Source organism: Lepidochelys olivacea, assembly GCF_965140295.1.
Source record: "Lepidochelys olivacea isolate rLepOli2 genome assembly, chromosome: 2".
NCBI classification, from domain to species: Eukaryota; Metazoa; Chordata; order Testudines; family Cheloniidae; genus Lepidochelys; species Lepidochelys olivacea.
The window spans coordinates 113,106,839-113,131,493 of NC_140412.1; the positions used below are offsets into that span (position 1 = coordinate 113,106,839).

At 52.6% G+C, this 24,655-nt stretch overlaps 1 protein-coding gene across 1 annotated transcript; it reads right to left on the reverse strand.

The window, feature by feature from the left end:
* Positions 1 to 293: 293 nt before the first annotated feature.
* On the reverse strand, positions 294 to 11,236 carry LOC311517119 (uncharacterized protein). Its single transcript, XM_084621700.1, has 9 exons — positions 10,244 to 11,236; positions 9,767 to 9,856; positions 7,434 to 7,588; positions 5,086 to 6,704; positions 4,899 to 4,942; positions 3,218 to 3,357; positions 2,785 to 3,065; positions 2,070 to 2,278; positions 294 to 1,028 (listed from the first exon to the last, which is right to left on the reverse strand). The coding sequence occupies exons 4-7, from the start codon at positions 5,090 to 5,092 to the stop codon at positions 2,945 to 2,947; spliced, it is 312 nt and encodes a 103-aa protein (XP_084477826.1). The 5' UTR covers positions 5,093 to 6,704; positions 7,434 to 7,588; positions 9,767 to 9,856; positions 10,244 to 11,236; the 3' UTR covers positions 294 to 1,028; positions 2,070 to 2,278; positions 2,785 to 2,944.
* Between the last annotated feature and the right edge of the window lie 13,419 nt (positions 11,237 to 24,655).

Below are 24,655 nucleotides of genomic sequence, written 5' to 3' on the forward strand. Positions count from 1 at the left end.
CACAGAAAGATTTATTGCTGCAGGAGTCCTCCTGCTTTCCACAGCCCAGAGGAGTGTGTGGCCTTCAGCCTGGACCCTACGAATGCATCAGTGGCCCACATATGAGTGTCACGGGAGATGGCACTTGACATGCGTGCAAACAGCTTCTTTGCTGCTAGGGCAGGGAGAGAGTCCAGGTATAGTCTGGCTCCTCAGTTGCTCTGAGGAAGCTTTGGGATCAGGGACAGTGCTCTCTGGATCCTCAGGCTGTGCAGGTTTGGAGGCATGTTGCTCATGCCCAGTCCATAGTACCCTGAGGTGCTCCCCGACAAGGGCAGTGTCAACAGGCAGCTCTTGCAAGGGGAACCTCATGCCGCTCTATGACCCTATGTACTGAATGCCTCCCTGGCAGCTAGTGCACAGAGGATGGGAGCTTACTACTGCTACCACCTGAGGCATTTGTTGAGTTCAGCTCAAGTTGTAGAATTAGGTGCTTCGAGATTGAACCGGATACTTCATGCTCCTAAAAGTGACCTATTACATTTACACATCCCCTGCCCCCTGCCTTAAATTATACGAGGATATTGTAAAGGTTAGAGCAATAGTAAAGAGACACATTTTAAACACTTCATTGGGCAGGAAAACCCCCTTAATATTTAGTTCCTATTTATTTCCAATGAACTAGCTGCCAGACTGCTTTTTCTCAGTGCTGCTGCCAGCCATCTTAGCAAGTTTCCCACCATCTCTCTTCTCGCTGTGGACACTTGACTGCAGCAGCTCCACAGAGGTCCCAGCTTCGTTCTTGAACTTACATTCTCCACTTGTCTGGATGGAGCTGCATGTACCACTGAGTTGCCTCATGAAAACATCTCAGTCTCTGTCTAGGTACCAGCAACCGATTCCCCAAGCCAAATCAGGGGGGACTTGGCCTGGGTTGTAGGGTTTGGCCCATGGTGACTGCAGGCACTGCACCTGCTGCACAGCCACTTGGTCACTCCTCTAGCCCTTCACCACTCAGTTCTTTCACATTCTGCTAAGTGGCCGATGATCTGGGGGAACAGAAACCCTTTGTTAGAGAAAGAAAATCTCCTCAATGGAACACTCTGTCAATGGCTGCCAGAGGCCTTCCCCGTGAAACCCAACTGTGCATCCCTAGGATTCCCACAGGGGAGCTCTCTGCTCATTCACTTGTCATGCATTGCAATGGTCTCCAACAGTGGGAATGTAGGGGAGGGAGTCACTGCCGACGGTCCCTTCTCCAGCTCCCTTAACAGGAGGAGGTTTGGCCAAGTGATGTAAGGCACAGGTCTGAGTCAGGACTCCTGGGTTCTGTGGCTCTGGAAGGGTGCGTGGTCTAGTGGGTGGAGCAGGATTGCTTCTGGCATTGGCTTCTGCTCGTGATGCTGTGTGTGACTTAACAGCCAGTCACTTTCCGTCTGATACCCAGATAATGGGGATAATACTGACCAATCTTGGAAGGCCTGGGAGGGGTCATTAATTAGTGTCTCCTCATCTCTAGCAGCTTCCACCCAAGCCTCTCAAAGGTATTAGGTTTAGACAAAGCTTCTCTCCAAAGCTAACTACTTGTGCATCTCTACTGGCCAGTGGAATTGCACACAGAGGGTACAGTCCAGCCCACAAAGTTCTGTGTCGGTAAGAGATCACCCGTTCAGATGAGGTGCATTCCTGCAAACCTCACTCACACAGAACGGCCACTGACAGCTGTCACAACAGTAAATAAAGTTAGCAGTATCTAGCCCTGGTATCACAAATTCAGCCCCAGACAAATAAACCTTCTCCAGGGCACAGCAACAGCAGGGGCTGCAAACAATTTCAGATCCCTGCAGCCTGAAGAGAAAGGACTGGTTCCTCAGTACAGAACACCGTGGCCCAGACCACAGGAGCAGCAGGCTGGTCTCTGCCATCAGGACTCTAGTGACAGAACACAAGCCTTGTTAGGCAGAGCTCTGTGCATTGGTAGGGTTTTGCAACCCCCATGCCCTTACGTGGAACAGCCATTTCAAAGAGGCTGCTTCCCAAATGGGCCAGACAGACTCTCCAGTGGGCCACCAGCCTTGGTTGACACTGACCTGAGGAAGCTCCTGCAAGATCCTCAGTTTTCTGCTCCAGGCCTGGATGCGGAAGTGCTGGCTGGTTGTTGTTCAGGTGGGAGGCTAATTTATGGACTGTTGCACTGGAGTGTGGTCCAAGCACAGGACTTGGAACCAGAACACAGTCGCAATCAGCCTCCTTTCGAGGTCTCGGGGAAGTCTTCACTGCTCCATCTCTGTCCCTCCCTCTGTTAAAACGGGGATGATTTCTTTGATAGTGTATCTAGGCTCTTCCTACTGACAAGACTCCAGATCATGTTCTGGTGACTTCCCCAGTTTCCCTCTCCCAGCCATCCAAACTGCAGCTGCTGACATGATCTTCCTCTCCTGGTGCTGTCTTCCCCACTTCCAAGTCTGGCTCTGGCTGCCCTTTTTTCCATGTCCAGTTCAGACTTCTCCTTTGCACCTCCAAAGCTCCCTATGCAAACACCCCCGTGCCAACATCTCCACCACAGTCATCCCTTCCTCCCATTTTACTGCCACTTCTTCCCACAGCCTCCCCTGCTACTGGGAAGGGCCTAGCAATCTCATCTCAGGCTCCCTTTTCTATTCATTCCATCAGACAGACCCTGCGGCTCTCCTACACTCCTAGAGTGACCCCTTTAGCTTGAGTGAGAGGGGCTTGTGCTGAAGGGCCCTGGTTCAATCCCCACCAATGCCCATGGTGTCTATAGGTGGCCATAGTTATACTTACCTATCATTATAAGTTGTGTAGCCCATTCCTGGCCACGTGTGGTACATCTGCTACTGGCCATCTCTGTGATGTAGGTCCCTCATCCACACAAGGACATGACATATCAAAGTCAATCCATCAGCTCCCATCCGGTCTTCACCTCCATGACAGAGGGAGAGCCCTAGCCTGACCACAGAAAGACAGGGTGCTGTTCTTCAGGGGAATCTGCTGGAGCTCCAGTCTGAAGCTTCGTGCAGGCAATAGAGTCCAGGATCATTACACCTCCTTTGGAGATGCTTTTCCTAGGAATAAAATTAGGACAGCACAATGAGAACAGCGTCTGAATCCCACGGCTGGGATCCAGGGATAAGGAATGCTCTCAGCCAGGCTATATTCCAAGAACTTGATCTTTGTCCCAACAGCCACAATCGCCAAGATGAGTGAGTGGTCCTACCTCCATGAAGGGGGTGCGATTTGCCATCTAAGCATCACTGAGAAGCAGTTGTTCTCGCTTGACAGGATGAGGTCATGGTTCCCCAATCTGGGCCAGCTGCAGGCTCCATTGATGTAGGAGGCACAGACAGATCCCAGAGCCTGGAAGACAGAGTGGGGAGGAAGGCCCTGCTCATTTCCTGTTCAGAGACCGCATAGAAGAAAGGTCAAGAGGGGAGAGGAGAATGGAAGGAGAGGAAGTGAATATGCCCCTGTGGGGAAGGCAATAGAGTGGAACCCTGTCCAGTTCCCAGATCTACCCCAGGTTTAGGTGTGACCTCAGAGAGGTCACTTCATCACCTCATTCCCTGCCTGTAAAATGGGGATGTTTCCTCCCCTGCAGGGGGTGAGGGGAAGATAATCCCATTGTTGGTGAGGAACTCAGACACTCTGGGGGTGGATTGCGCCAGGGCGAGGGAAGGGACCCAGAGTTTGCTCCCTAAAGCCAGGGGAGGAGGATTGTCAAGGAAGGGGAATGGGGCAGGAACTAGTGCCACAGACGGGGATTAGGAATTTGTCAGTGTCAAGGGCTTGGTACCTCCATTCAGCAAATAGTTTCCCTACTGAGAAGACCCCTCCTGTCATTGGCAGTCTCCATACTAGAATAAATGAATAGGATAGTGGAACCATTTTCTTTTTATGCTTTGTAAATAACAGAGAGGATTTTGTCTGTGTCTATGTTAATTAAATTAGAGGAATTTCGGAGGCCCAGGCCCCAGTGTGGGAAAGGACAGTTACAGGATTTAGTACAGTCTAATTTATGACGCCTTTCTTGTTCAACATAAAATACTGCCATTTGTTACCTTTTGAAAGTCTCTGCAAAGAATTGTTTGTGTGAACGAGGAATGTATGCATCAGGGAAAGATAAGGTGTGAAGGCCATTTTTGAAGCCACATGGCCAAGGGAGGAGTGAAGAAACTGAAGAGACTCAGAGACGCCAGAGAACCATCAACACGCATCCATGGTTGAGGAGGGGCAGATTGCCAACCCTGAGGTGAAGGCTGGCACCCTTAAAATACAAGATAACTGATTAAATCGAAACCAGACAGGATGATTCTCCCAGAGGTGTTTTGGGCCATCAAAAGATAACACCAATTAAGGAGTAACCGGTCACAAACTGACAAAGCAAAATCCATAACTTCAACGGAGAAAAAAGACTATAAGAACAGGGTGCTTTGCCATGGGACTTCGGGTTCGTCTTGCCACTACTCTAGGAGCATCGGATCTCGACCAACAGAGCCTGGCTGCCCTCTGCGACCAATCTGGCCGGCCACTAGATTGATCCAGACTCTGGACTGGTAACTATAAACATAGACTGGTGGGACTGTGTGCATGCTGTGTGTGTGTGTGACTGAAAAGCATATGCTAATTGCTGTATTCTCAAAAAATGCAGCGTGTTGCCTTTTCCCCTATGAAAAGATCTCGTGCTCTGTTTAAGCATAACACCACCACTGTCTGGGAATGGGCCTCTGGGCCCAGGGACTTGCTGCTGTTGCTATGGAGACAGGCCTGCCGATAGCGCTTGGAGCGAAAGCTGGTCTTCTGGGTTTGTCAGAGAACATGGGGGTCATGTCATGCTAACCAAGTGAGCCTGCAGAAATGTGGGAACATATCATATCGAATGTCAGTATTTATTTGTGTACCTGGGTTACCGCTTTCAGGGGCACCATCATCTGAGTCACCAGTCCTGAGGACAAGAGGATCTTGTCAATGATTTCCACAACATCTGGTGTGACTTCTGCCGGACAAGATATGCAGACCTTGGGTTGTCTCAAAATTTATGATATTGTCTGCAGACCCAGAATCAATAAGTGCCTAATGCAGTGCTACCTGTCATGTTTCTCTGGAGATGCAAAACTGAACTGGAACTTGGAGATGCGGTAAGGACCCTAGTGGACCGAGCTGGGTTTCCATGAAAATTTGGGCTTGTTTTTTTCCCCGATACTTTTCTGGCTGGGGTCCATGAGAGGCAGGAAGTGAGTGCGTGCCCTGGCCTGCCACAGTAGAAGAACAAGTTATTGCACTGACTTCACTCCCTTTCCTTGGGGGTCAAGCGTCGGTGGCCCACATTGATCTGCATTGGTTTCAGGGATGAGCTCAAGCTCGCTTTCCTTGGGGGTTAAGAGACGGTGGCCCACATTGACGTGCATAGGTTTCAGGGATGAGCTCGAGCTCAAGCTCAACCTGGGTGAGGCAGCTGTGTAACACCCTCCTCTCTTTTCCTCCCTGCACTCACAATGGTAGATCTCAATGTGGATGGCTAGATCGATGAAGCTTTCCAGGCCCATGAGAGCTTTTAGCCAGGCTAACTCCTCCTTGAACACTTCACTGAGTGCACAGTGGAAATGATAAAACTGGGCCACCTGGTTCCACTCAGCATTGGCTGCAAGCCATCAGAACTGCATGGTATACAGGACGGCTGACCTATGTGCCTGCTAGAATTTTGGCAGGAGAGCTTCAGCCAATCATAGGAATGTGCTCCAGTTTGTTATCGCCAGACAATTCGGTTTGAGTAGAGGTGAGGCCCAATCTAGCACCTCACTGGTCAATAAACTAGTTACCAACTCCCCCTGAGTCTGATGGGTGGGGAAGGTCCAGGGGCAGAGGCTGGTTAAGAAATCCCTACATTTTCAGTCATTTCCATTGAACCATTCTGGTAGGGGCACCACAGGGCCAGGCTCAGTTAGCAAGGCCATTTTTCACACCCGGTGTGATGTGTCCCCTCTTGCATATGGGCCACATACTAGCAAAGGGTCAGTTTTCTGCAAAAAGTTGCACCACCAGGTGTCAGGTGCTGGTTCCTATAATTAGGTTTAGTGGTTGGAGCACAGGTCACAGTTAGGCATAGGACTAGACCTGGGTGAAGGGTGGTGCTGTAATCAAGATCCGGGGACAGAGCAAGGTCAAAACCAAGATCACAGTCCATAGACAATCCAGAATCAGAACTGGAGCCAGAGTCCAGGTGCAAGCCAGAGGTCAAAGTTGGGTGGTCAGAGTCCAAAGATAAGCCAAGTCAGTATCAAGCCAGAGTCCAGATTCAGATAGAAATTTGAAGCTGGGTAGTCAAGAGTCCAAGTGTCTGGGGAGGATCAGAAGGAGGAGGCAATGCTAGACTGGGTCAGTGGTGGGGCTGGAGCAAGGCTAGAGGAGGACAAGGACAATACTGAGCCAGAGTTCGTAGCCAACAACTAGAGCCAAGGGTCACACCAAGATCAGCAGCCAGAGACCGGGGCCAAGGGTCATGTCAGAGTCAATAGCCAGGAACTGGAGGGCAGGGCAGAGTGGCGTATGGAGGCAGGAACCAGGAAGAAGGTGGAGACTGACTCAGCAGAAGAGCAGGGATCTGCTTTGTTCCCTAGATGACTTCCTGGTACTCCCAGGCGCTGCCAACCTGGAGTCCTGCAGATCTGGCATCAAGTCCCATGAATCCTCATCTGGGGACTCTCTTCCTAGGAATAAAAGAAGGACAGCATGATGACAAAATGTCTCTGTCCCTGGGCTGGGATCCAGGGCTGGGGGAGCTCCCACCCAGGCTACATGCCAGGACATCATCTCCATTCCTAGCTCCTGTTCATTTCACACTCAGAGACCCGCTAGAAGGAGGGGAGATTAAAGGGCAGAAAGAGAAGACGTCCCTGGAGGGAAGGCACTAGCCTGGGAACCAATGCAGTTCCCAGATTTACACCCAGGTTTGTGTGACCTGGGTCACAGTCCTTTCTGTGTCTCAGTTCCCCTGTCAGATAGGGAGGCTCCTTTCCTGCCCCAGGGTGCTTCGGGGGAGTTTAATTTGTGGCTGGGAGGAGTTCAGATACCATGTGGGTGGATTAGGCCCCGGAGGGTGGGTCAGACATTCACAAGCTCATGGGTGACAGAGGCCATGGGAATATCTGAGTAGTGACCACAGGGGAGGGGCTCTACGTCAGGCCACCAATCCCAGACTGCGGTGGTTCTTGATGATACATCCTGGTTCTACGGATGGGAGCAGGAGCCATGGCAGAGAGGGCAAGGCCAAGAAAAAGGAGGGTGGAGAGAACCTATGGCCCAGACAAAGGGGATTCGGGAGTAGAAGAAGGGCCCCACTCCACCCACAATGGAGAGGGTTTCTCTCAGTGCTGTGGGTTCTATCTCCACTCCCACTAGCCCCTCTCCCACTCATGTACAGTGAAACAGAGCAGTACCTGCAGCAGGGAGTCTGAGCTGTTCGACAGGCGGGGGGGGGAAGGGGCCTTTATGGGTGTCCCATGGGGCACAGCCCCTGTAGCACCTTGGGCACTTGGCACAAGCACCTGATGGAATAGAGCTGGGCCATCACTTTGTCAGCAACATCCTCCTGCTGCAAGGGAAAAAGGATTAGTCAGAGACCTAGACACCCCTTCAGCAATGAGAGGTATTAACAGCACCCGGAGCCAGAAAAAGTTCCGCCCAGCCCGACGTCTGAGAGATGGATTCCCACACCCAATCCCCAGATGGACTCTTGTCTCCTCTCTAGTAATGTTCAACCCCACTCCCACCATTGAAGCTCCTGCCCCCATTCCTCTCAGTCCCCCCATGAGAGCTGTTCTACCCCCAAACCCAGCTGGGGAAGCAGCTCAGCTTCCCACAATCCTCTCAGCCACTCCCTGCCCCTCCAGCTGAGGTGCTGGGAGGCTTTTGGCAGCAGGGAAATGGAGTGGAAGGAAGTTGACTGTTCTCCAGTCACCCCCCAGATCTTATGGTGAAGCTGGGGACGGTAGCTCTGGTGAATGTGGCACATGGGTAGCCTCTGCTTACTGAATCCTCCAGTTCTCCCAGAGCAAGCCCAGCCAGGCCAGGAGTAGGGCGAGCTTTCCCCAGCCGCATGTGCCTCAACCCAGCCTAGTTAGTCTTTGTGGCCCTTTCTGTCCTTGGCCTCCAAGGCTGCCAGTGACGGGGCAACTCTGGGTGGTGGCTCAGATGACATGGACACTAGACGACTAGGAACTGATCTGAAGCCCTGAGGGGTACGAAGGGCTGGCAGAGGTCACTAGAGGAGTTTCCCGCGCCTAGCATGAGCGATGGCAGCCTGTCCTGTTGATGTGATGCCTATAATTAAGTAGCCTGGCTGAAAAGCTGGGTCTGAACTGCTTTGAGCTGCTCAGAGGACAAGTTTCAGAGTAGCAGCTGTGTTAATCTGTATTCGCAAAAAGAAAAGGAGTACTTGTGGCACCTTAGAGACTAACAAATTTATTTGAACATAAGCTTTCGTGAGCTACAGCTCACTTCATCGGATGCATTCAGTGGAAAATACAGTGCGGAGATTTATATAGATAGAGAACATGCTGGCTCTACCCTGCACATGGAGTTGAATTCATCTCTAAGAATGGCACCTGCAATGACTCATTCACCTCCTTACTCCCCGGCCAGTGAATGGGGATGGGACGGGAGTGACTTTTCCTGGCCAAGAGGTGAAAGGCCCTGGGTCCCTCCCCAAAGCTAGATTAATCCTTCTTTGGTTACCTCATCCCCTATCAGCTGCCCGGCTTTCCCCACAATGGAGAAGGCTAGGACCAGCCCAGCCTGGCTTACACGTAGCTGGGGGTCATGGATGGCCAGCAGCACTGCCTTCAAGAAGGATCTTCTCTGGCCTTCTGAGAAGATCTCACCGAAGACCTAAAACCAACAGCACCTGAGCTCTTGGAGCCTGATTTTGGCCAAATCCCTCTAGTGGCTCACGTGGAGGGTAAGAGTCCTGCTGCAGCCAAGGCAGCTAATTCCCCTTGAGGACCTTTGGGGTCCCATGGCTCAGGATACCCCCTTCAACAAGAGGTCGCAGGCACTGAGGCCTCTAATAGCTCTTTTTGGAGAATTCATATCAAGAGCCATGACATGCTGGGAATGTGTCTGTACACCTCAGCCTCACACGCTCTGGAATGTAGCTCACAAAGTCCACACACGACCCTCTACCGCTTCCAGCAGCGATATCTCCTGAAGCTCACAAGCTAGAGGGATGGGGCTTTCTGAGCTCGCTCAGGTCCCATTCTCCATGCCACTGACATTCCCATGAGCCTTATGCACAGTCCAGCAATGTAGCCCAGTGATGTAGCCCAGTGTAGGAGCTCAGTGTCCCTGACCAAACTCCCAGGGCAGGGGCAGGTTCTCCTTCCCGAATCGCAGTGGTGCTGGGCAAACCCCACACCCTTCCCATGCTTCCACAGGGAGCAGGGAATCCAACAAGGATCTTGCCAGGCAATTGCTGGACGTGTCCTTTCCAACTCAGAGACACACACAGTGGCTCCCCTCCCAGACACTTAGGTGTCAGCCAGGGAGACAGTGAGCGGAGCTAAATCCCTCGAGATACAATCCTGCATTAACTCTATGCCACGTAGCAATGGATCCATGTATCACATCAAACCAGGATCCTCAGCCTCTCCCAACTGAACTCCGTCAGTTGGAAATACGCAGCAGGGTCTTGTCCTGTATCCGGGCACAGCCTCTGCAGGGGGAGACGGCTCCACACCTGAGCTGCTGCAATGCACCAGTTGAGAGTCCTTACCTGCCCCACTCTGGCCATATTCCTATAGCCAAAGTGCTTGGTGTCCTGAAGCCCAACACCACAGCTCTTTGGCATCTCTGATGTTCAGGCCTGGGAGAGAAAGAGAGACACATTCACAGGCACCGACTTTCCAATGTGCTGGGGGATGCTAGACCCCCAGCTCCGCCCCAGGCCCCGCCCCCACTCCACCCCTTCCCCCAAGTCCCCACCCCACCCTGCCTCTTTTCGCCACATTCCACCCCCTCCCTTGAGTCCACCGCATCCTCGCTCCTCCCCCTTTCCCCAGAGACTCCTGCATGTCGTAAAACAGCTAATCACAGCGGGTGGGAGGCACGGTGAGGGAGGGGGGCTGCTAAGGGGCTGCTAATTGGTGCTCAGCAGCCACCATTTTTCCCTGTGGATGCTCCAGCCCCGGAGCACACGTGGAGTCGACACCTATGCACACATTTGTGAGAGTTTTCATTCTGGTTTCAGTACCTGTTTCCGTCTGTTCCCATTGCTGGGTGCACACTGGCTGGGGCCCTCGTGGTATCCATGTCCCAGTGGAATCACAGGGTCACCACCAGGCAATTTAGTATCTGGAGGGGGATTGTTCCATTCATCAGAGAAATCATGTGACTGTTATGGTCTTTGTGCTCTGGGAGTGGGTCCCTGTTAATGACGGCATCTAATCCTAAGAACCCCCCATTCCCACTGAAGTCAGGATCTCGTCCTAGGTACCCAGCTGGTGACATCCTGCAAAGCTTTGTGTCCTTCCTCTGTGGTACCCGCTCCTGCCTCTGCCCTCACTGTGGGCTTTTTTCCTCCCCGTGTCTCAATAGCTCCATTCCTGCCTCCTCACCAGCTGGCAGCCCCATGGATAGGCTGATTTCCCTGGGGTGGGGGACAGAGCTGGGCTGTCAGATAAAAGAGCCAATTTCCTTGGCACTTTCACACTCATCTCTTCCTAATTCAGGGAGTGGGGAAGAGAAAGAAGAATTATCTAAGCTGCGGTCTCTCTCAGAGGAGGAGTCTTCTTTCTATAGAGTCTTACAGCCCTGCAGAGTGAGTCTCAAAGGAGGGCCACTTTTCCATAAAGGTCCCATCAACCAGCTGGGGTCAATCTCCTTCTCTTCCCTCCTGCCCACAATGTGAACAATGGGTCGGCTCCCCTGCCCCTCCCCTTCCCTCCTGCAGCTGCCAGCCAGGGGTGGAGAAGAGCCTCAGACGCTCGAGGTGTGCTGTGTCAGAGGAAAGGTGGGGAACCACTGCTATAGGGGTCCCATAGCCCAGCTGAAGTCAGTCGCAGAGCAGACCCTTGGTTCTATCAGGGTCACACTGCTCATCTGCGGTGGTCTGAAAGGGGAGCCCTTGGTTATACTGGGGTCCCAATGGCTCGCTGGAGCTAGTCTCAGAGGGGATCGTTTCGGTAGGTCACATTCTCCAGCTGGGTTTGTTACCCCTCTTCTGCAGCAGCAGCTGATAGAGCCAGGAAAATGAGGATAATAGTTTCCTCCCTCTCAAGGGGTGAGGAGAGGACAATCCCATTATCAGCAAGCGACTAAGACAATCTGGGGGTGGATTGTGCCGGGGGGGGGGAAGGGACCCAGAGTTTGCTCCCTTCAGCCAGGGGAGGAGGATGGGATCAGAAGGTCAAGGAACAGGGCAGGAACTGCTGCCACGGACATGGCTTAGGGATACAGTAAGTTGCAAGGACTCTATATCTCCCTTCAGCAAATAGTTTCCATACTGAAAAGACTGGCCCCTCCTGTCACTGGCAGTTTGCATACTATTGGTAGTCCTTCCCTGTGTCCTTGAGGTGCCCCCCTAGTTCTTCTTGAATGTGGTGGATTCATTGAACCAGGTGGCTAGCTGCTGAATTCGGAGAGTCCGTTGGTAGTGTGGGATGAAATTGGGGGGAAATCTATAGATAGCAAAAAAAAAAGTACCATTGGGTTTGCAAATTCTGAGTAGCGTAGGAGGGTGGGGAAGCAGTTCTCTTGGTTGTAATTAAGAAAAACAACATAAATATTGCTCCAGTACTTTCTTGCCATTCATCTGTGGGTAGTATGACCAGGAGGCATCGGTGTGGATGTTTAGTAGCCAGATAGTTTAGTGCCAGAAACAAGAAATGAAGTGGGGCCCTTTTTGAGAAGTGATGCAGTTAGGAAGCCTATGCAGGGAGATGACATTTGTTTCTAGGAGCTGATCTGTCCTCTCAGACCAACATATGTGGTGACTGGGGATGAAACGTGCCATCTTGCTCAGTTGATCTATGAGAGTCAGTTTTACCATATGGCCATTTGATTCAGGAAGTTCTACAATGAAATCCATGGCAATGGGTCTCCAGAGACATAAGGGTGCCAAGAAGTCTGGTGTGTGGTGCCTTGGTGCAAGCGCAAAAGTCACGTGACTCAACATAAGTCTGAATTTCAGCCCACATCCAGCAGCACCAAATGAAGCAGGTGGTTAGGCAGTAGGTATTGAGGCATCCAAAGTGCCCTGCAGGGGAGTTCTCCTTATTCAGATGTAGTACCTTTAAATGGGGACATTCTGTCAGAACACATATACGGCTCTCAGTTAATGTTATTGTGTCCTACGTGGAATGTTGTTTCTCATTCTTGGCTCCATTGCTCCGAGGGGTCCCCCATTCCTTGGTCAATGAGTCATCTTGTGAGACTGATCAAATTAGCATGATTAGCCCTTGAAGTATGACAGCATTAAGCACGTTGCAGGGCTTAAGGAGCTAGCTTTCTCTCTTTCTTGGTTATATTCTCTATTATGGGAAAGGGTGTCAGCCTGCCCATTCTTGGTTCCCGGTCAATAAGTTAAGTAATCTTGAAATTGAAGCAGGAGAAGAATAAGGTCTAGCTGAATTGTCCCGAATTCAGTGCTTTGGCCTTATGCAGATGCTGGATGTGTTTATGATCAGTAAAAACTTCTGCTGGGTATCAAGCCCCCTTCAGCTGACACCAATCTTTAAATGAGGATTTAATCAGAAGCAACTGATTATCACGGATTTCATAGTTTTGGTCTGGGGGAGGGGGGTAAGCCTCCATGAGTGTTATGCATGGGGGTGCCGCAGGTGCTTGGGGCCGCCGCAGGTGCTTGGGGCCATCCTTGAAAAAACACAGCCCCGATGGCCGTATTAGATATGTCAACTTCCATGATGAATGCTCCAGTTGGATCATGCCAGAATAAGTGCAGCAGTGAAGGCATTTTAAGCAGTTTGAGGGCTTCTTGGGTCTGGGGTAACCAAACAAATTTGGCGATTTTGTGGAGGAGAGCTATCATGCAGGTTATTCGCTCTGTGAACCCTGGACTGAAGCAGTGATAGAAACTGGCGAAGACGAGGAAGCGCTTTACTTCTTGAGCACTCCGAGCTACCTCCCAGTTGTGAATGGCTTCCATTTTATTTGGATCCATCTTAACGCCTTCTGGGGAGAGGATATACCCCAAAACCTATGTGGAGAGTTGTCCGAAGGAATTCTTTTTCAATTTTGCATATAGACCATGCTTCCACAACCTCTCCAGGTTTTGATGTGGTTAGTGCGCGTGCTGCTCTGGGTTTTCCAACAGGAGAAGTATGTCATCTAAACAGATGACAATGTATTGATCCAGAATGTCCCCAAATACATCACTGATGAAGTGTTGCAAGGTCACAGAGCCATTAGTCAGTCCAAATGGCATTACCAGATATTTTAATGTCCGGAATGTGTTTGGAAATCTGTCTTTCTGCTCAAACCTGTCCCCCGCCCAAATGAGTATTAGATTCCCTGGAGGTCTAGTTTGATGAATATCCATCAGATTTCATGTGATCCAATTATTCTGGGATTAAAAGCAGGGATTCCAAGCTGTCACTTTGTTCAGGGCCTGGTAGTCCACACAGAAGTTCAGATTCCTGCCTTTCTCCTTTCCAAAGAGAGCTGGGGCCCCTATGGGACATGCTGAGTAGCAAATAAACCCTTTGGATGTTTTTTCTTGACTACACACAGGGAGAGCCACCAATTCTGGTTTAGACATTGGGTAAATACGGCCAAAGGCAACTTTCAGCCAAGGTTGGTGATCAATAGAGCATTCATAGTCTCGACGCAGAAGCAATATGTCCGCATTTCTTTTGAAAATATTCATATTTGAGCAGGGGGTTGGACTAGATAACCTCCTGAGGTCTCCTCCAACCTTAATCTTCTATGATAATCCTAGTATTTATCAGGAATGTGGGGTGTCAGACCCAAGAATAATGGAGTAGGTCCAGCAGCTGAGGCTAACTAGGAAACCCCTGAACTTTCAGTCATCCTCATCAAAACACTGCGTAGGGGCACCACAGGGCCAGGCTCAGATAGCAAGGCCATTGTTCACACCTGGTGTAATGTGTCCCCTTTTGTGCACAGGCCACTTACGTGCGGAAGGCCTGACTTTCTGCAAAAATTTGCACCACCTGGTGTCAGGTGCTGCCGCTGATAATTAGATCTAGTGGTTGGAGCATAGGTCACAGTTAGGCGTAAGGCTGGGCCCGGGCAAAGGGGGGTGAGGGAATTGAGATCCGGGGTCAAAACCGAGATCAGAGTCCACAGACAAACCAGAATCAGATTCATAGCCAGAGTCCAGGTGCAGGCCAGAGGTCGAAGCCAGGTGGTCAGAGTCAAGATCTAGAGCCAAAAGTCATGTCAGGGTCAGCAGCCAGACACCGGAGACGAGGGTCAAGCCACGTCAATAGCCAGGAACTGGAGGGCAGGACAGGGCAGTGTGCAGAAGCTGGAACCAGGATCAAGGTGGGGACTGGCTCAGCAGAAGGGCAGGGATCTGCCTTGTTGCCTAGATGACTTGGTACCTCCCCATGCACTGCACACCTGGAGTCTTGCAGACCTGGGATTAAGCCCCACGAATCCTCACCTCAGGACTCTTCCTAAGAATAAAAGAAGGACAGCACAATGACAAAATGTCTCTGTCCCTGGCCTGATCCAGGGTTGGGGGAGCTCCCCTGGCTACGTGCCAGGAACCACATCTCCATCCCTAGCTCCTGTTTATTTCACACTCAGAGACTCCCTTGAAGGAGGGGAGAATATAGGGCAGAAAGTGAAGCTGCCCCTGGGGGGAAGGCACTAGCCTGGGACCCAGTGCAGTTCCTAGAGCTACACCCAGGTTTGTGTAACCTGGGTCACAGCCCTTCCTCTGTGTTTTAGTCCCCACCTGTCAGATGGGGAGGCTTCTTTCCTGCCCCAGGGTGCTTGGGGGAGTTTCGTTCCTGGCTGGGAGGGGTTCAGCTACCATGTGGGTGGATTGCTCAGACATTCACAAGCTCATGAGTGACACGGGCCATGGGAACGTCTGAGCAATGACCAAAGGGGAGGAGGTCCACGTCAGGCCACCTCTCCCAGACTGCAGTGGTTATTGATGATAAACCCTGATTCTACGGATGTTCTCATTGTAATAAACCAACCTTGTTGTCCTGGGCTGGGCCAGACCCAAGCCCCGGACAGCCTGAGGCTTCCTAAAATGGCCTCTGCGTATGGGGCAGGGACAGTATCCAAACTGCCCCAGCCCCGCGATGGGGCATGGTGATGAGAAGAAAGTAGTGTTCTAGCTCTGGCTCCCTGAAGTCGGATTCCTCCTCTGCATAGACATGGGGGAGGGACTGAGGGGCAGGGAGAGGAACTTTTGCCCTGGCCCTGGGGAAAGGGAGTCATTGCCCTTGCCCTTAGCAGCGGAAAAATGGGTTGGGGGGGGTCCTGCCCTGCCCCCTGTGAGGGAGGGGGAACAGAAGAAAAGGGCCTCAGTACAATTCAGCTCCATGCCCAGCAGTGGAAGAAGGGGACCATGTGCTGGGGAACATGATCACACCCCCCACTGCTTTGCCCCCTGCCTTTCCCCTCTGACCTAGCTGCAACCTAGAACAGGCTCTTTTGGGAGCTGTAGTTCCCTCTTCCAGCTTGTGCCCAGCAGGTCTCCTCATTAGTGGCTCCAATCCACAGCAACCATGGGCAGGCATGAGCCCAGAGTAGCTGAGAGGGAGCTCCCCACCTCCAGCTGTCGCTCAGGATTCTGGGGGAGGGCCCGGCCACAGCAGCCCCAGGTCAGACAGTGGTGCAGATGGGGCACTCAGTCCAGTAGGGGACATGGGCCCAGGCCCTGACATATGGGCCTTTCTACATCAGGCCTGGGAGCAGGAGCCATGGCAGAGAGGGCAAGGCCAAGAAAAAGGAGGGTGGGGGCCCAGACAAAGGGGATTTGGGAGCAGGGGGAAAGCCCCACTCCACCCACAAGGGAGAGGGTTTCTCTCAGTGCTGTGGGCTCTATCTCCACGCCCACTAGCCCCTCTCCCCCATGTAGTGAGACAGAGCAGTACCTGCAGCTAGGAGTCTGAACTGCTGGACAGGCGGAGGGGGCGGGGGGGGCCTTTATGGGTGTCCCACAGGGCACAGCCCCTGTAGCGCCTTGGGCACCTGGCACAAGCACCTGATGGAATAGAGCTGGGCCATCACTTTGTCAGTAACATCCTCCTGCTGCAAGGGAACAAGGATTAGTCAGAGACTTGGACACCCCACGGCAACCAGGGGAATTAACAGCACCTGAGGCCACAAAAATTTCCACCCAGCCCCTCCGTACATCTGAGGGATGGATTTTCCCACCCAACCCCCAGATTGATTCTTGTCTCCTCTCTATTGACCTCCAACCCCACTCCCACCATTGCAGAGTGAAGCTCCTGCCCCCATTCCTCTCAGTCCCCCGTGAGAGCTGTTCTACCCCGAAACCCAGCTGGGGAAGCAGCTCATCTCCCCCCCCCAGTCCTCTCAGCCACCCCCTGCCCCTCCAGCTGAGGCACTGGGAGGCTTTTGGCAGCAGGAAAATGGGGTGGAAGGAAGTTGAGACCTTTCCCCAAGTGACCCCAGGCCTGGTTCTTATAGTGAAGCCATGGATGGTAGCTCTGGTGAATGGGGCACATGGGCAGCCTCTGCTGACTGAATCCTCCAGTTCTCCCAGCGCAGGCCAAGCCTGGCCAGCAGCAGGGCGAGCTTTCCCCAACCTACGTACCTCAGCCCAGCCTGGTTAGTCTTCATGGCCCTTTCTGTCCTTGACCTCCAAGGCTGCCAGTGACGGGGCAACTCTGGGTGGCAGCTCAGATGACATGGACACTAGACGACTAGGAATTAGTCAGAGGCTCTGAGGGGCACAAAAGGCTGGCAGAGGTCACTAGAGGAGTTTCCTGTCCCTAGCATGAGCGATGGCAGCTTGTCCTGTTGATGTGATGCCTGTAATTAAATAGCCTGGCTGAAAAGCTGGGTCTGAACTGCTTTGAGCTGAGCAGGGGGAAAGCAGGCTCTACCCTGTGCATGGAGTTGAATTCATCTCTAAGAATGGCACCTGCAATGACTCATTCACTTCCTTGCTCCCCGGCCACTGAATGGGGATGGGACGGGAGTGAGTTTTCCTGGCCGAGAGGTGAAAGGCCCTGGGTCCTTCCCCAAAGCTAGATTAATCCTTCTGTGGTTACCTCATCCCCTATCAGCTGCCCAGCTTCCCCCACGATGGAGAAGGCTAGAACCAGCCCAGCCTGGCTGACACATAGCCAGGGGTCATGGATGGCCAGCAGCACCGCCTGCAGCAAGGATCTTCTCTGGTCTTCTGAGAAGATCTCACCGAAGACCTAAAACCAACAGCACCTGAGCCCTGGACAGATTGCCCAGAACCAGGCTCCAGATCCCTCTAGTGGCTCACATGGAGGGTAAGAGTCCTGCTGCAGCAAGGTAGCTAATTCCCCTTGAGGACCTTTGGGGTCCCATGGCCCAGGAAACCACCTTCAGTAACAGGTCTCAGGCACTGAGGCCTCTAATAGCTCTTTCTGGAGCAGGATTCACCGCAGGAGCCATGATATGCTGGGAATGTGTCTGTGCACCTCAGCCTGGTGCACTCTGGAATGTAGCTCACAAAGACCATACTGGGCCCTCTACTGCTTCCAGCAGCGATATCACTTGGAGCCAACACGCTAAGGGATGTGGCTTTCAGAGCTCACTCAGGTCCCATTCCCCATGCCACTGACATTCCCACGAGTCTTACGCACAGTGCAGTAATGCGGCTTAGGGTAGGAGTTCAGTGTCCCTGACCAAACTCCCAGGACAGGTGCAAGTTCTGCTTCCTGACTCGCGATGGTGCTGGGCAAATCCCCCACCCTTCCCGTGCTTTCACTGGGAGCAGGGAATTCAACGAGGATCTGGTCAGGCAATAGCTGGGTGTGAGTTTCCCAACTCACTGGCCCAGAGGCTCCCCTCTCAGACACTTGGGTGTCAGCCAGTGAGCGGAGCCAGATCCCTCGAGATACAGTCCTGCATTAACTCAATGCCCCAGGGGATTCCTTTTATGCCACATAGAAATGGATCCATGTATCACCCCAAACCAGGTTTGTTAGGAAGGCTCCGAAACAGGATCCTCAGCCTCTGTCAGCTGAAAATACACAGCAGGGTCTGCGTATCCTATATCGGGGCACAGCCACTGCAGGGGGAGACAGCTCCATATCTGAGCTGCTGCAATGCACCAGCTGAGAGTCCTTACCTCCCCCACTCTGGCCATATTACTATAGCCAAGGTGCTTGGTGTCCTGGAGCCCATCCCAACACCACAGCTCTTTGGCATCTCTGATGTTCAGCCATGGGAGAGAAAGACGCACACATTTGTGAGGTTGGCATTCTGGTTTCAGTGCTTGATTCCTTTTGTTCCCATTGCTGGGTGCACACTGGCTGGGGCCTTCACGGTATCCATGCCCCAGTGGAATCACAGGGTCACCACCAGGCACTTTAGTATCTGGAGGGGGACTTGTTCCATTCATCACAGAAATCATGTGACCATTACGGTCTTTGGGCTCTGGGAGTGGGTCCCTGTTAATGACAGCATCTAATCCTGAAAACCACCTACTCCCACTGAAGTCAGGATCTGGCCCTAGGTACCCAGCTGGTGACATCCTGCAAAGCTTTGTGTCCTTCCCCTGTGGGCCCCGCTCCTGCCCCTGCCCTCACTGTGGGCTCTTACCCTCCATGTGTCTCACCAGCTCCATTCCTGCCCCCTCACCAGCTGGCAGCCCCATGGCAGCTCAGCTGTGTCCTGTGAGATAAAAGAACCAATTTCCTTGGCACTTTCACACTCATCTCTTCCTAATTCAGGGAGCAGGGAAGAGAAAGAATCATCATTTAAACTGGGGTCAGCCTCAGAGGAGGGGGCTTCTTTCTATAGAGTCCCAGTTCCCAGTGGAGTGAGTTTCCAAGGAGCGCCAGTTTTCCATACAGGTACCATTGCCCAGCTGGGGTCAGTCTCAAAGGAGGGACCTTGTTTCTATTGGCATCCCTCTGCCCAGCTAGGGTTGGTCTAAAAGGAGAACCCTTAGTTCTACAGGGTTCCCAATGGCCCGCTGGAATTGGGCTCCGAGGGGCTTGTTTCTACAGCGTCCCATTGCCCAGCTGGGTTTCTTACCCCTCTTCTGCAGCAGTAGCTGGTAGAGCCTGTAAATCCACTCCCTGGCTTGCGGCTGATGTCATACGCTGGGTCAATGATATAGAGACCCAGCTGTGCCACAAGATACCCCACCTTGGGGAAGTCAGATGAGCTCTGATGGAAGGAGGAGGAGAGGGGAAATCCATCAGTATTTTACCTTCAGCTCTTCATCTCCCCTGGGCCAGGAGTCTCTCTCCTCCCACTCCTTCTGTAGGAGGCGCTGCGGGAGAGGAACTAGAGCTACAGCCCCCATTCTCTCTGTCCCCAAGGGAGCTTGGAGCAAAGGGACCAGGGGAGGGCTCTCTATGAGGACTCACTCGCCAGCGGCTCCAGAATAACAAGGGCCCTGAGGCCAGGCACAAATCTGCCAGCCAGTGGGCTATGAAGAACAGCCCCTGGGAGGAGGAGGCAGGTGAGGATCATGGGAGGCACACATGTTCTACAAATGAGCCTCTCCCCCTCCCCATGGGGCTGAGATATTGTGGTCAGGGTGGAATACGGGACTTGCCAATTGCAGAGTTTTAAAAGGGGGTTCTTGCACCCAGGACACTGCCCACATCCTGCTGGTCACAAGCTGTCATTGTCTCTCCAGCTTGGGACAAAGTTCGGTCTTGGGGCTGGTCCCATCCTCTCTGAATCCATGAACGGCACATCAGGATCCTTCCCTCTGTCCCAGTAAAGGCAAAAGGGCCCCAACATTGCACTGCACTAACAGCTCTGGCCCGCTGAGTCCCAGCTGAGAGGACACAATGTACAGATGGTGTGACATTCTGTACCTCGAAATATCACCCTGGAACCCCCATATTCATCAGTGATATGATGATGATATGTTCGGTACAAAGTATGCCTTGTGCGGTAGCATTTGAGAAGTCATGATCTGTTGGACATTACTATCCTGTTGAACTGTATGTACTATTATTGTATCTGAAGTTACGTGTGTGTTACTGAAATATGCTGTGAGGTTGGGAGATGCTCACAGCTAGCCTTTCAGTGGCAACAAAGGAGCAACTGACAAGACAGATTTACATCAGGACCAGCCAGACATGTGTCAATGGCCCATTAAGAAGAATCCTCAGAGACTCCTCAGAGAGGGCACGTGGACAAGGGGGGCTGCCTACTCCCATGTTACAGCAAGGCTCTTTCTATCACCTGGACAGAAAGGATAAGTGAAGGTTGATGACATCACCACTTGGCCTCTCTCCTCCCCCATCTCAACACCTGGCAGATCATTGGGAAGACAAAGACTTTGAACGGGGCGATTGGTCCCAGGGTGAGAGGAAACTCAGCCTGTGTAGAGCTGAGAAGGGTGCGGAGGCAGTGCGCGGTAGCGTGGCTCGACCTGGCTAATGCCTTTGGGTCCATGCCCCACCACCACATCTTTGCCACGCTCCAGGAGTTTGGGATGCCAGAGAACTTCTTTCGTGTGATCCGAGAGCTGTAAGAGGGATGCAGCACCACCATTCACTTGGTCGAAGCGGAGACCGCCAAGATCCCGATCTGGAGTTAAGCAAGGCTGTCCCCTCAGGCCCATCATCTTTAACCTCGCCATGGAGCCATTGCTGCGAGCGATCTCCAATGGCACAGATGGCTTCAACCTCCACGGTGAGAAGGTGAGCATCCTGGCTTATGCGGATGACCTGGTCCTGACCGTGGATGACCCAGAGAGCCTCCAAGGTATGCTAGACTCCAGCAGTCAAGCTGCCGACTGGATGGGGCTCCGCTTCAGTGCAAAGAAACGTGGAACTCTCCACATCGATGGCAGCAAAAGGGACTCAGTGCAGTCAACGGGCTTCCAGATCCAGGGCGAGCCCATCATCCCCCTGGCAGAGTGGCAAGCATACCAGCACCTTGACACGCTGATGGGTTTCCGTGTCCGGCAGATACCCAAGGACACCATCCAGGAGATCTTGCAGGATGCCACCAAGATCGACTCCTCCCTGCTGGCACCATGGCAGAAGATAAATGCCCTGAACACCTTCCTGATCCCTCGCATCTCATTCATCCTAAGAGGATCCGTTGTGGCAAAGGTACTCCTCAACAAGGCAGACAAGATCATCTGACAGCTGGTGAAGAAGTGGCTGTTCCTTCCCCAGAGAGCCAGCAATGAGCTGGTCTGCATCGCCCACAAGCATGGTGGTGCCAACGTCCCCCGCATGGGCGACCTGTGTGACATTGAGGTGATCACCCATGCTTTCTGCCTGCTGACGTGTCCCGACGCCATGGTAAGGAACATCGCAGCCAACGCCCTCCATGACGCGACAAAGAAGCGGATTGGCAGAGCCCCCTCCAACCAAGACATCACCACCTTCCTGAGCGGTTCCCTGGATGGCGAATTCAGATGGGACGGACGCAACATCACTTCACTGTGGTCCCGCGCTCGCAATGCCACGTGTTGCCTGGGGAAGCGCATCGGCTGCTGCTGGGAGTGGTGCGAGGAGCGCCAGGAGCTGGGAGTCCTGGTGCCGCAGATCAGGTCCGACAACAACACCATCGTCACCATCGAGTGCCTGGGGCATGCTGGAGAGGACCCTGAAGGCAGCCACCCCGATTGGGGGTAAAAGTACATGGAAACCCTGAAGCGTAAACTGGACTGGGGTAAAGCCTTCAAGCTGACCAGCAAGTGGGACGCCAGCAACCACTTCCTCACCAGGGGCAGCTTCACCCATTTTGCCGACTGGCGGTTCATCCACCCTGCTCGGCTCAACTGTGTCCCACTCAATGGAGCTGTCCGCCACGGGAACCGAGAAAAGCGTTGTAGGAAGTGCGGCTACTCCAATGAGACTCTGCCCCACATCCTGTGCAGCTGCAAGCCCCACTCCAGAGCCTGGCAGCTGCGCCACACCGCCATCCAGAACCACCTGGTGAGACCCATCACACCGCGCCTGGGGAAGTTCATCGTGAACTGTGCCATCCCCAGCACCGAAAGCCGGCTGCGACCTGATGTCATCATCACCAATGAGGCCCAGAAAAAGATCATCCTCGCTGACATCATGGTCTCCTTTGAGAACAGGACCCCAGCCTTCCGCAAAGCCCGAGCTCGTAAGCCAGAAAAGTACGCCCCTCTGGCTGACATCCTGAGAGTGAAGGGCTATGAGATGTAGATGGACGCCCTGATCGTTGGAGCCCTGGGCGCCTGGGACCCCTGCAACGAGTGTGTGCTGCAGACCTGCGGGATCGGTCCATGCTATGCACGGCTCATGGGGCGCCTCATGGTCTCAGGCACCATCCAATGGTCCAGGGACATCTACATCAAACACATCACCGGCCACCGACAGTACCAGGAGGCGTGAGCTGGAGTGACATCGTGCTTCGACTACAAGAAAGGGACAGAGACTCTGACCGTTGGACCATATGAACTGGAACCATAAACTCACTGAACATTAAATCTCACCACATGAGAGTCAATCCATCCTCATCATCGTATCCACTCATTATACTCCACACCTGAACATAGCCATTATATGAACAACATACCCTCATATCTCAATGTCTGTACTTTGACCCATTAACCTTTTACCCCCAATCGGGGTTGTTGCAGATTATGTATTCCTTATGCCACCCGATCTTAAACCAAACTTCGCACCCCTTGATAATCTGTACGTTATTCCCTAATAACCAAAAACTCCTATGCTTAAACTCTGTACCGTTCACTTCTTTTTAAACATTATCTTAATAAAATTTTTAGAGCTGTAAACTGCTTGAAACATCCAGTGGGGTGAACAATTGCTTTATTCAAATCTTACTTTGTCTGTAGAATTTAGACTGCGAGTTTATTTTTATTTCTTATGTAACCAACTTTGATCTCTACCTACTACTTATAATCCCTTCACATCTCTATCTTGCTGTAGGTAACAATCGGTTTTATATTGTATTGAAAACAGTGTGATTTTGGATGAAGTGCATGGAGAATCTCAGCTCAGGTTCACAAGGGCTGTTGCACCTCTACTACCTTTTGTTGGAGTGGCGAACCAATTAATGAGCTTGCGCTGTCCCAGGGAGTCTTGAGCAGTGTACGATGGTATACTTCTGGGGTGTAAGGCTGGGGGCTGGGATGATTTGCTGGTGCCCCTCCCTGTATAATTCATGAGTGGCTTGGCGAGCCGTCATGCAATATAGCTGGGTGTGGGTATCCACATGCTGATGGATGAGTGATCACAGCGCCTGGATGGGTTTGCTGTTGGTCACTGGCACAGCATTGTCAGAGACAGCTCAGGCTGCAGAGTTAAAGGGGCACAGTGGTCCCACGGCTTCAGGTTGTACCCCAGGATCCCATCACACATGGCTCTTCTACTCTCTCCTTTGCAGCCCTCCCATGGAGTTAAAGTGAAATTCCCCCCAGACCCTTTTCTTGTGTTCACCTCCAAGAGGTGCTGCAGCTTGTCCATGGTGGGGATTTTCATGAGCAGGCTCCTCAGCATAATGTCCAGGCTGTCTGCATAGGCTTTATGCAGAGCCTGCAAGAGGAGGGAGTGCTGGACAGCCATGGGATCTGGGCCTACACCAGTCAGGGGATGGTTAGGAGGGTTCTCTGGGGAGCCCTGGCCCCTGGCAAGACCCCAAAGACACATCCTGGCCTCTCCCATTCCTATCACTCCAGAGACACTTAGCAAGAGTTCATGGCAGGATGACACCTGACTCTTCAGTCTTTGCCCTTAGCAGTTCTCTGCAGAGGGCTTGGTATGCAGCAGGGTATGGAACAGCCACACTGCTATGGATGGGAGCTAGGGGCCCGGGCAGAGACCAGGCAGCAGAGCTGAGAATGAGGAGGGAAGGCCAGGATCAGCCACAGAGGGTAACGCAATCCCCTCTGGAGGGAAGGGGCCCTCCTTGCCATTTTGTTAAGCCCAGGCCTGTTCCCAGCTCTGCTCACCCCTCCTCTATTCTCAGCAGCTCCACCAAACCAAGGGAGCAGGGACCACAGGCTCCTGGGATAGAGAAGTAGGATGATGACCTACCTGGAAGTGAGCGGTGTCCTTCCCTGTGCCCATGGTAAAAACGCTGTACAGGACAGCCCACAGGAGGTGTGATTCCAGCTCAAGAGGCGGCTTCAGTTTGCTGGCAGGAGAGAGGAGCCTGTCTTAGACTTCAGAGCACGAGAGTGGCGCTGGAACTACCATGGGACGTGAAATGTCAGGGAAATAGGCACAGGCCAGCAAAAACAGAAACAGGGGTGCCAAGAAGCGCAGTGAGCTAGCTGAAGTCATACAGCCAGTCAGTGGCAGGGCTAGAACAGGGCCCATTCCCCTGATCTCACCACTGGACCTGGCTGCCCCTCTTATATAACCCCCTATCTCAGTGATCCTCTCCCTAAGGCCCCTATAAAGTTACTGGAGTGAAATCAACCACCCAGTCAGGAAAGAGTGAACATTCCCACCCCTTCGGCCACAATTGGGGTGACCTAGGAGGGGGAGGATCTGTGACTCCCGGCTCT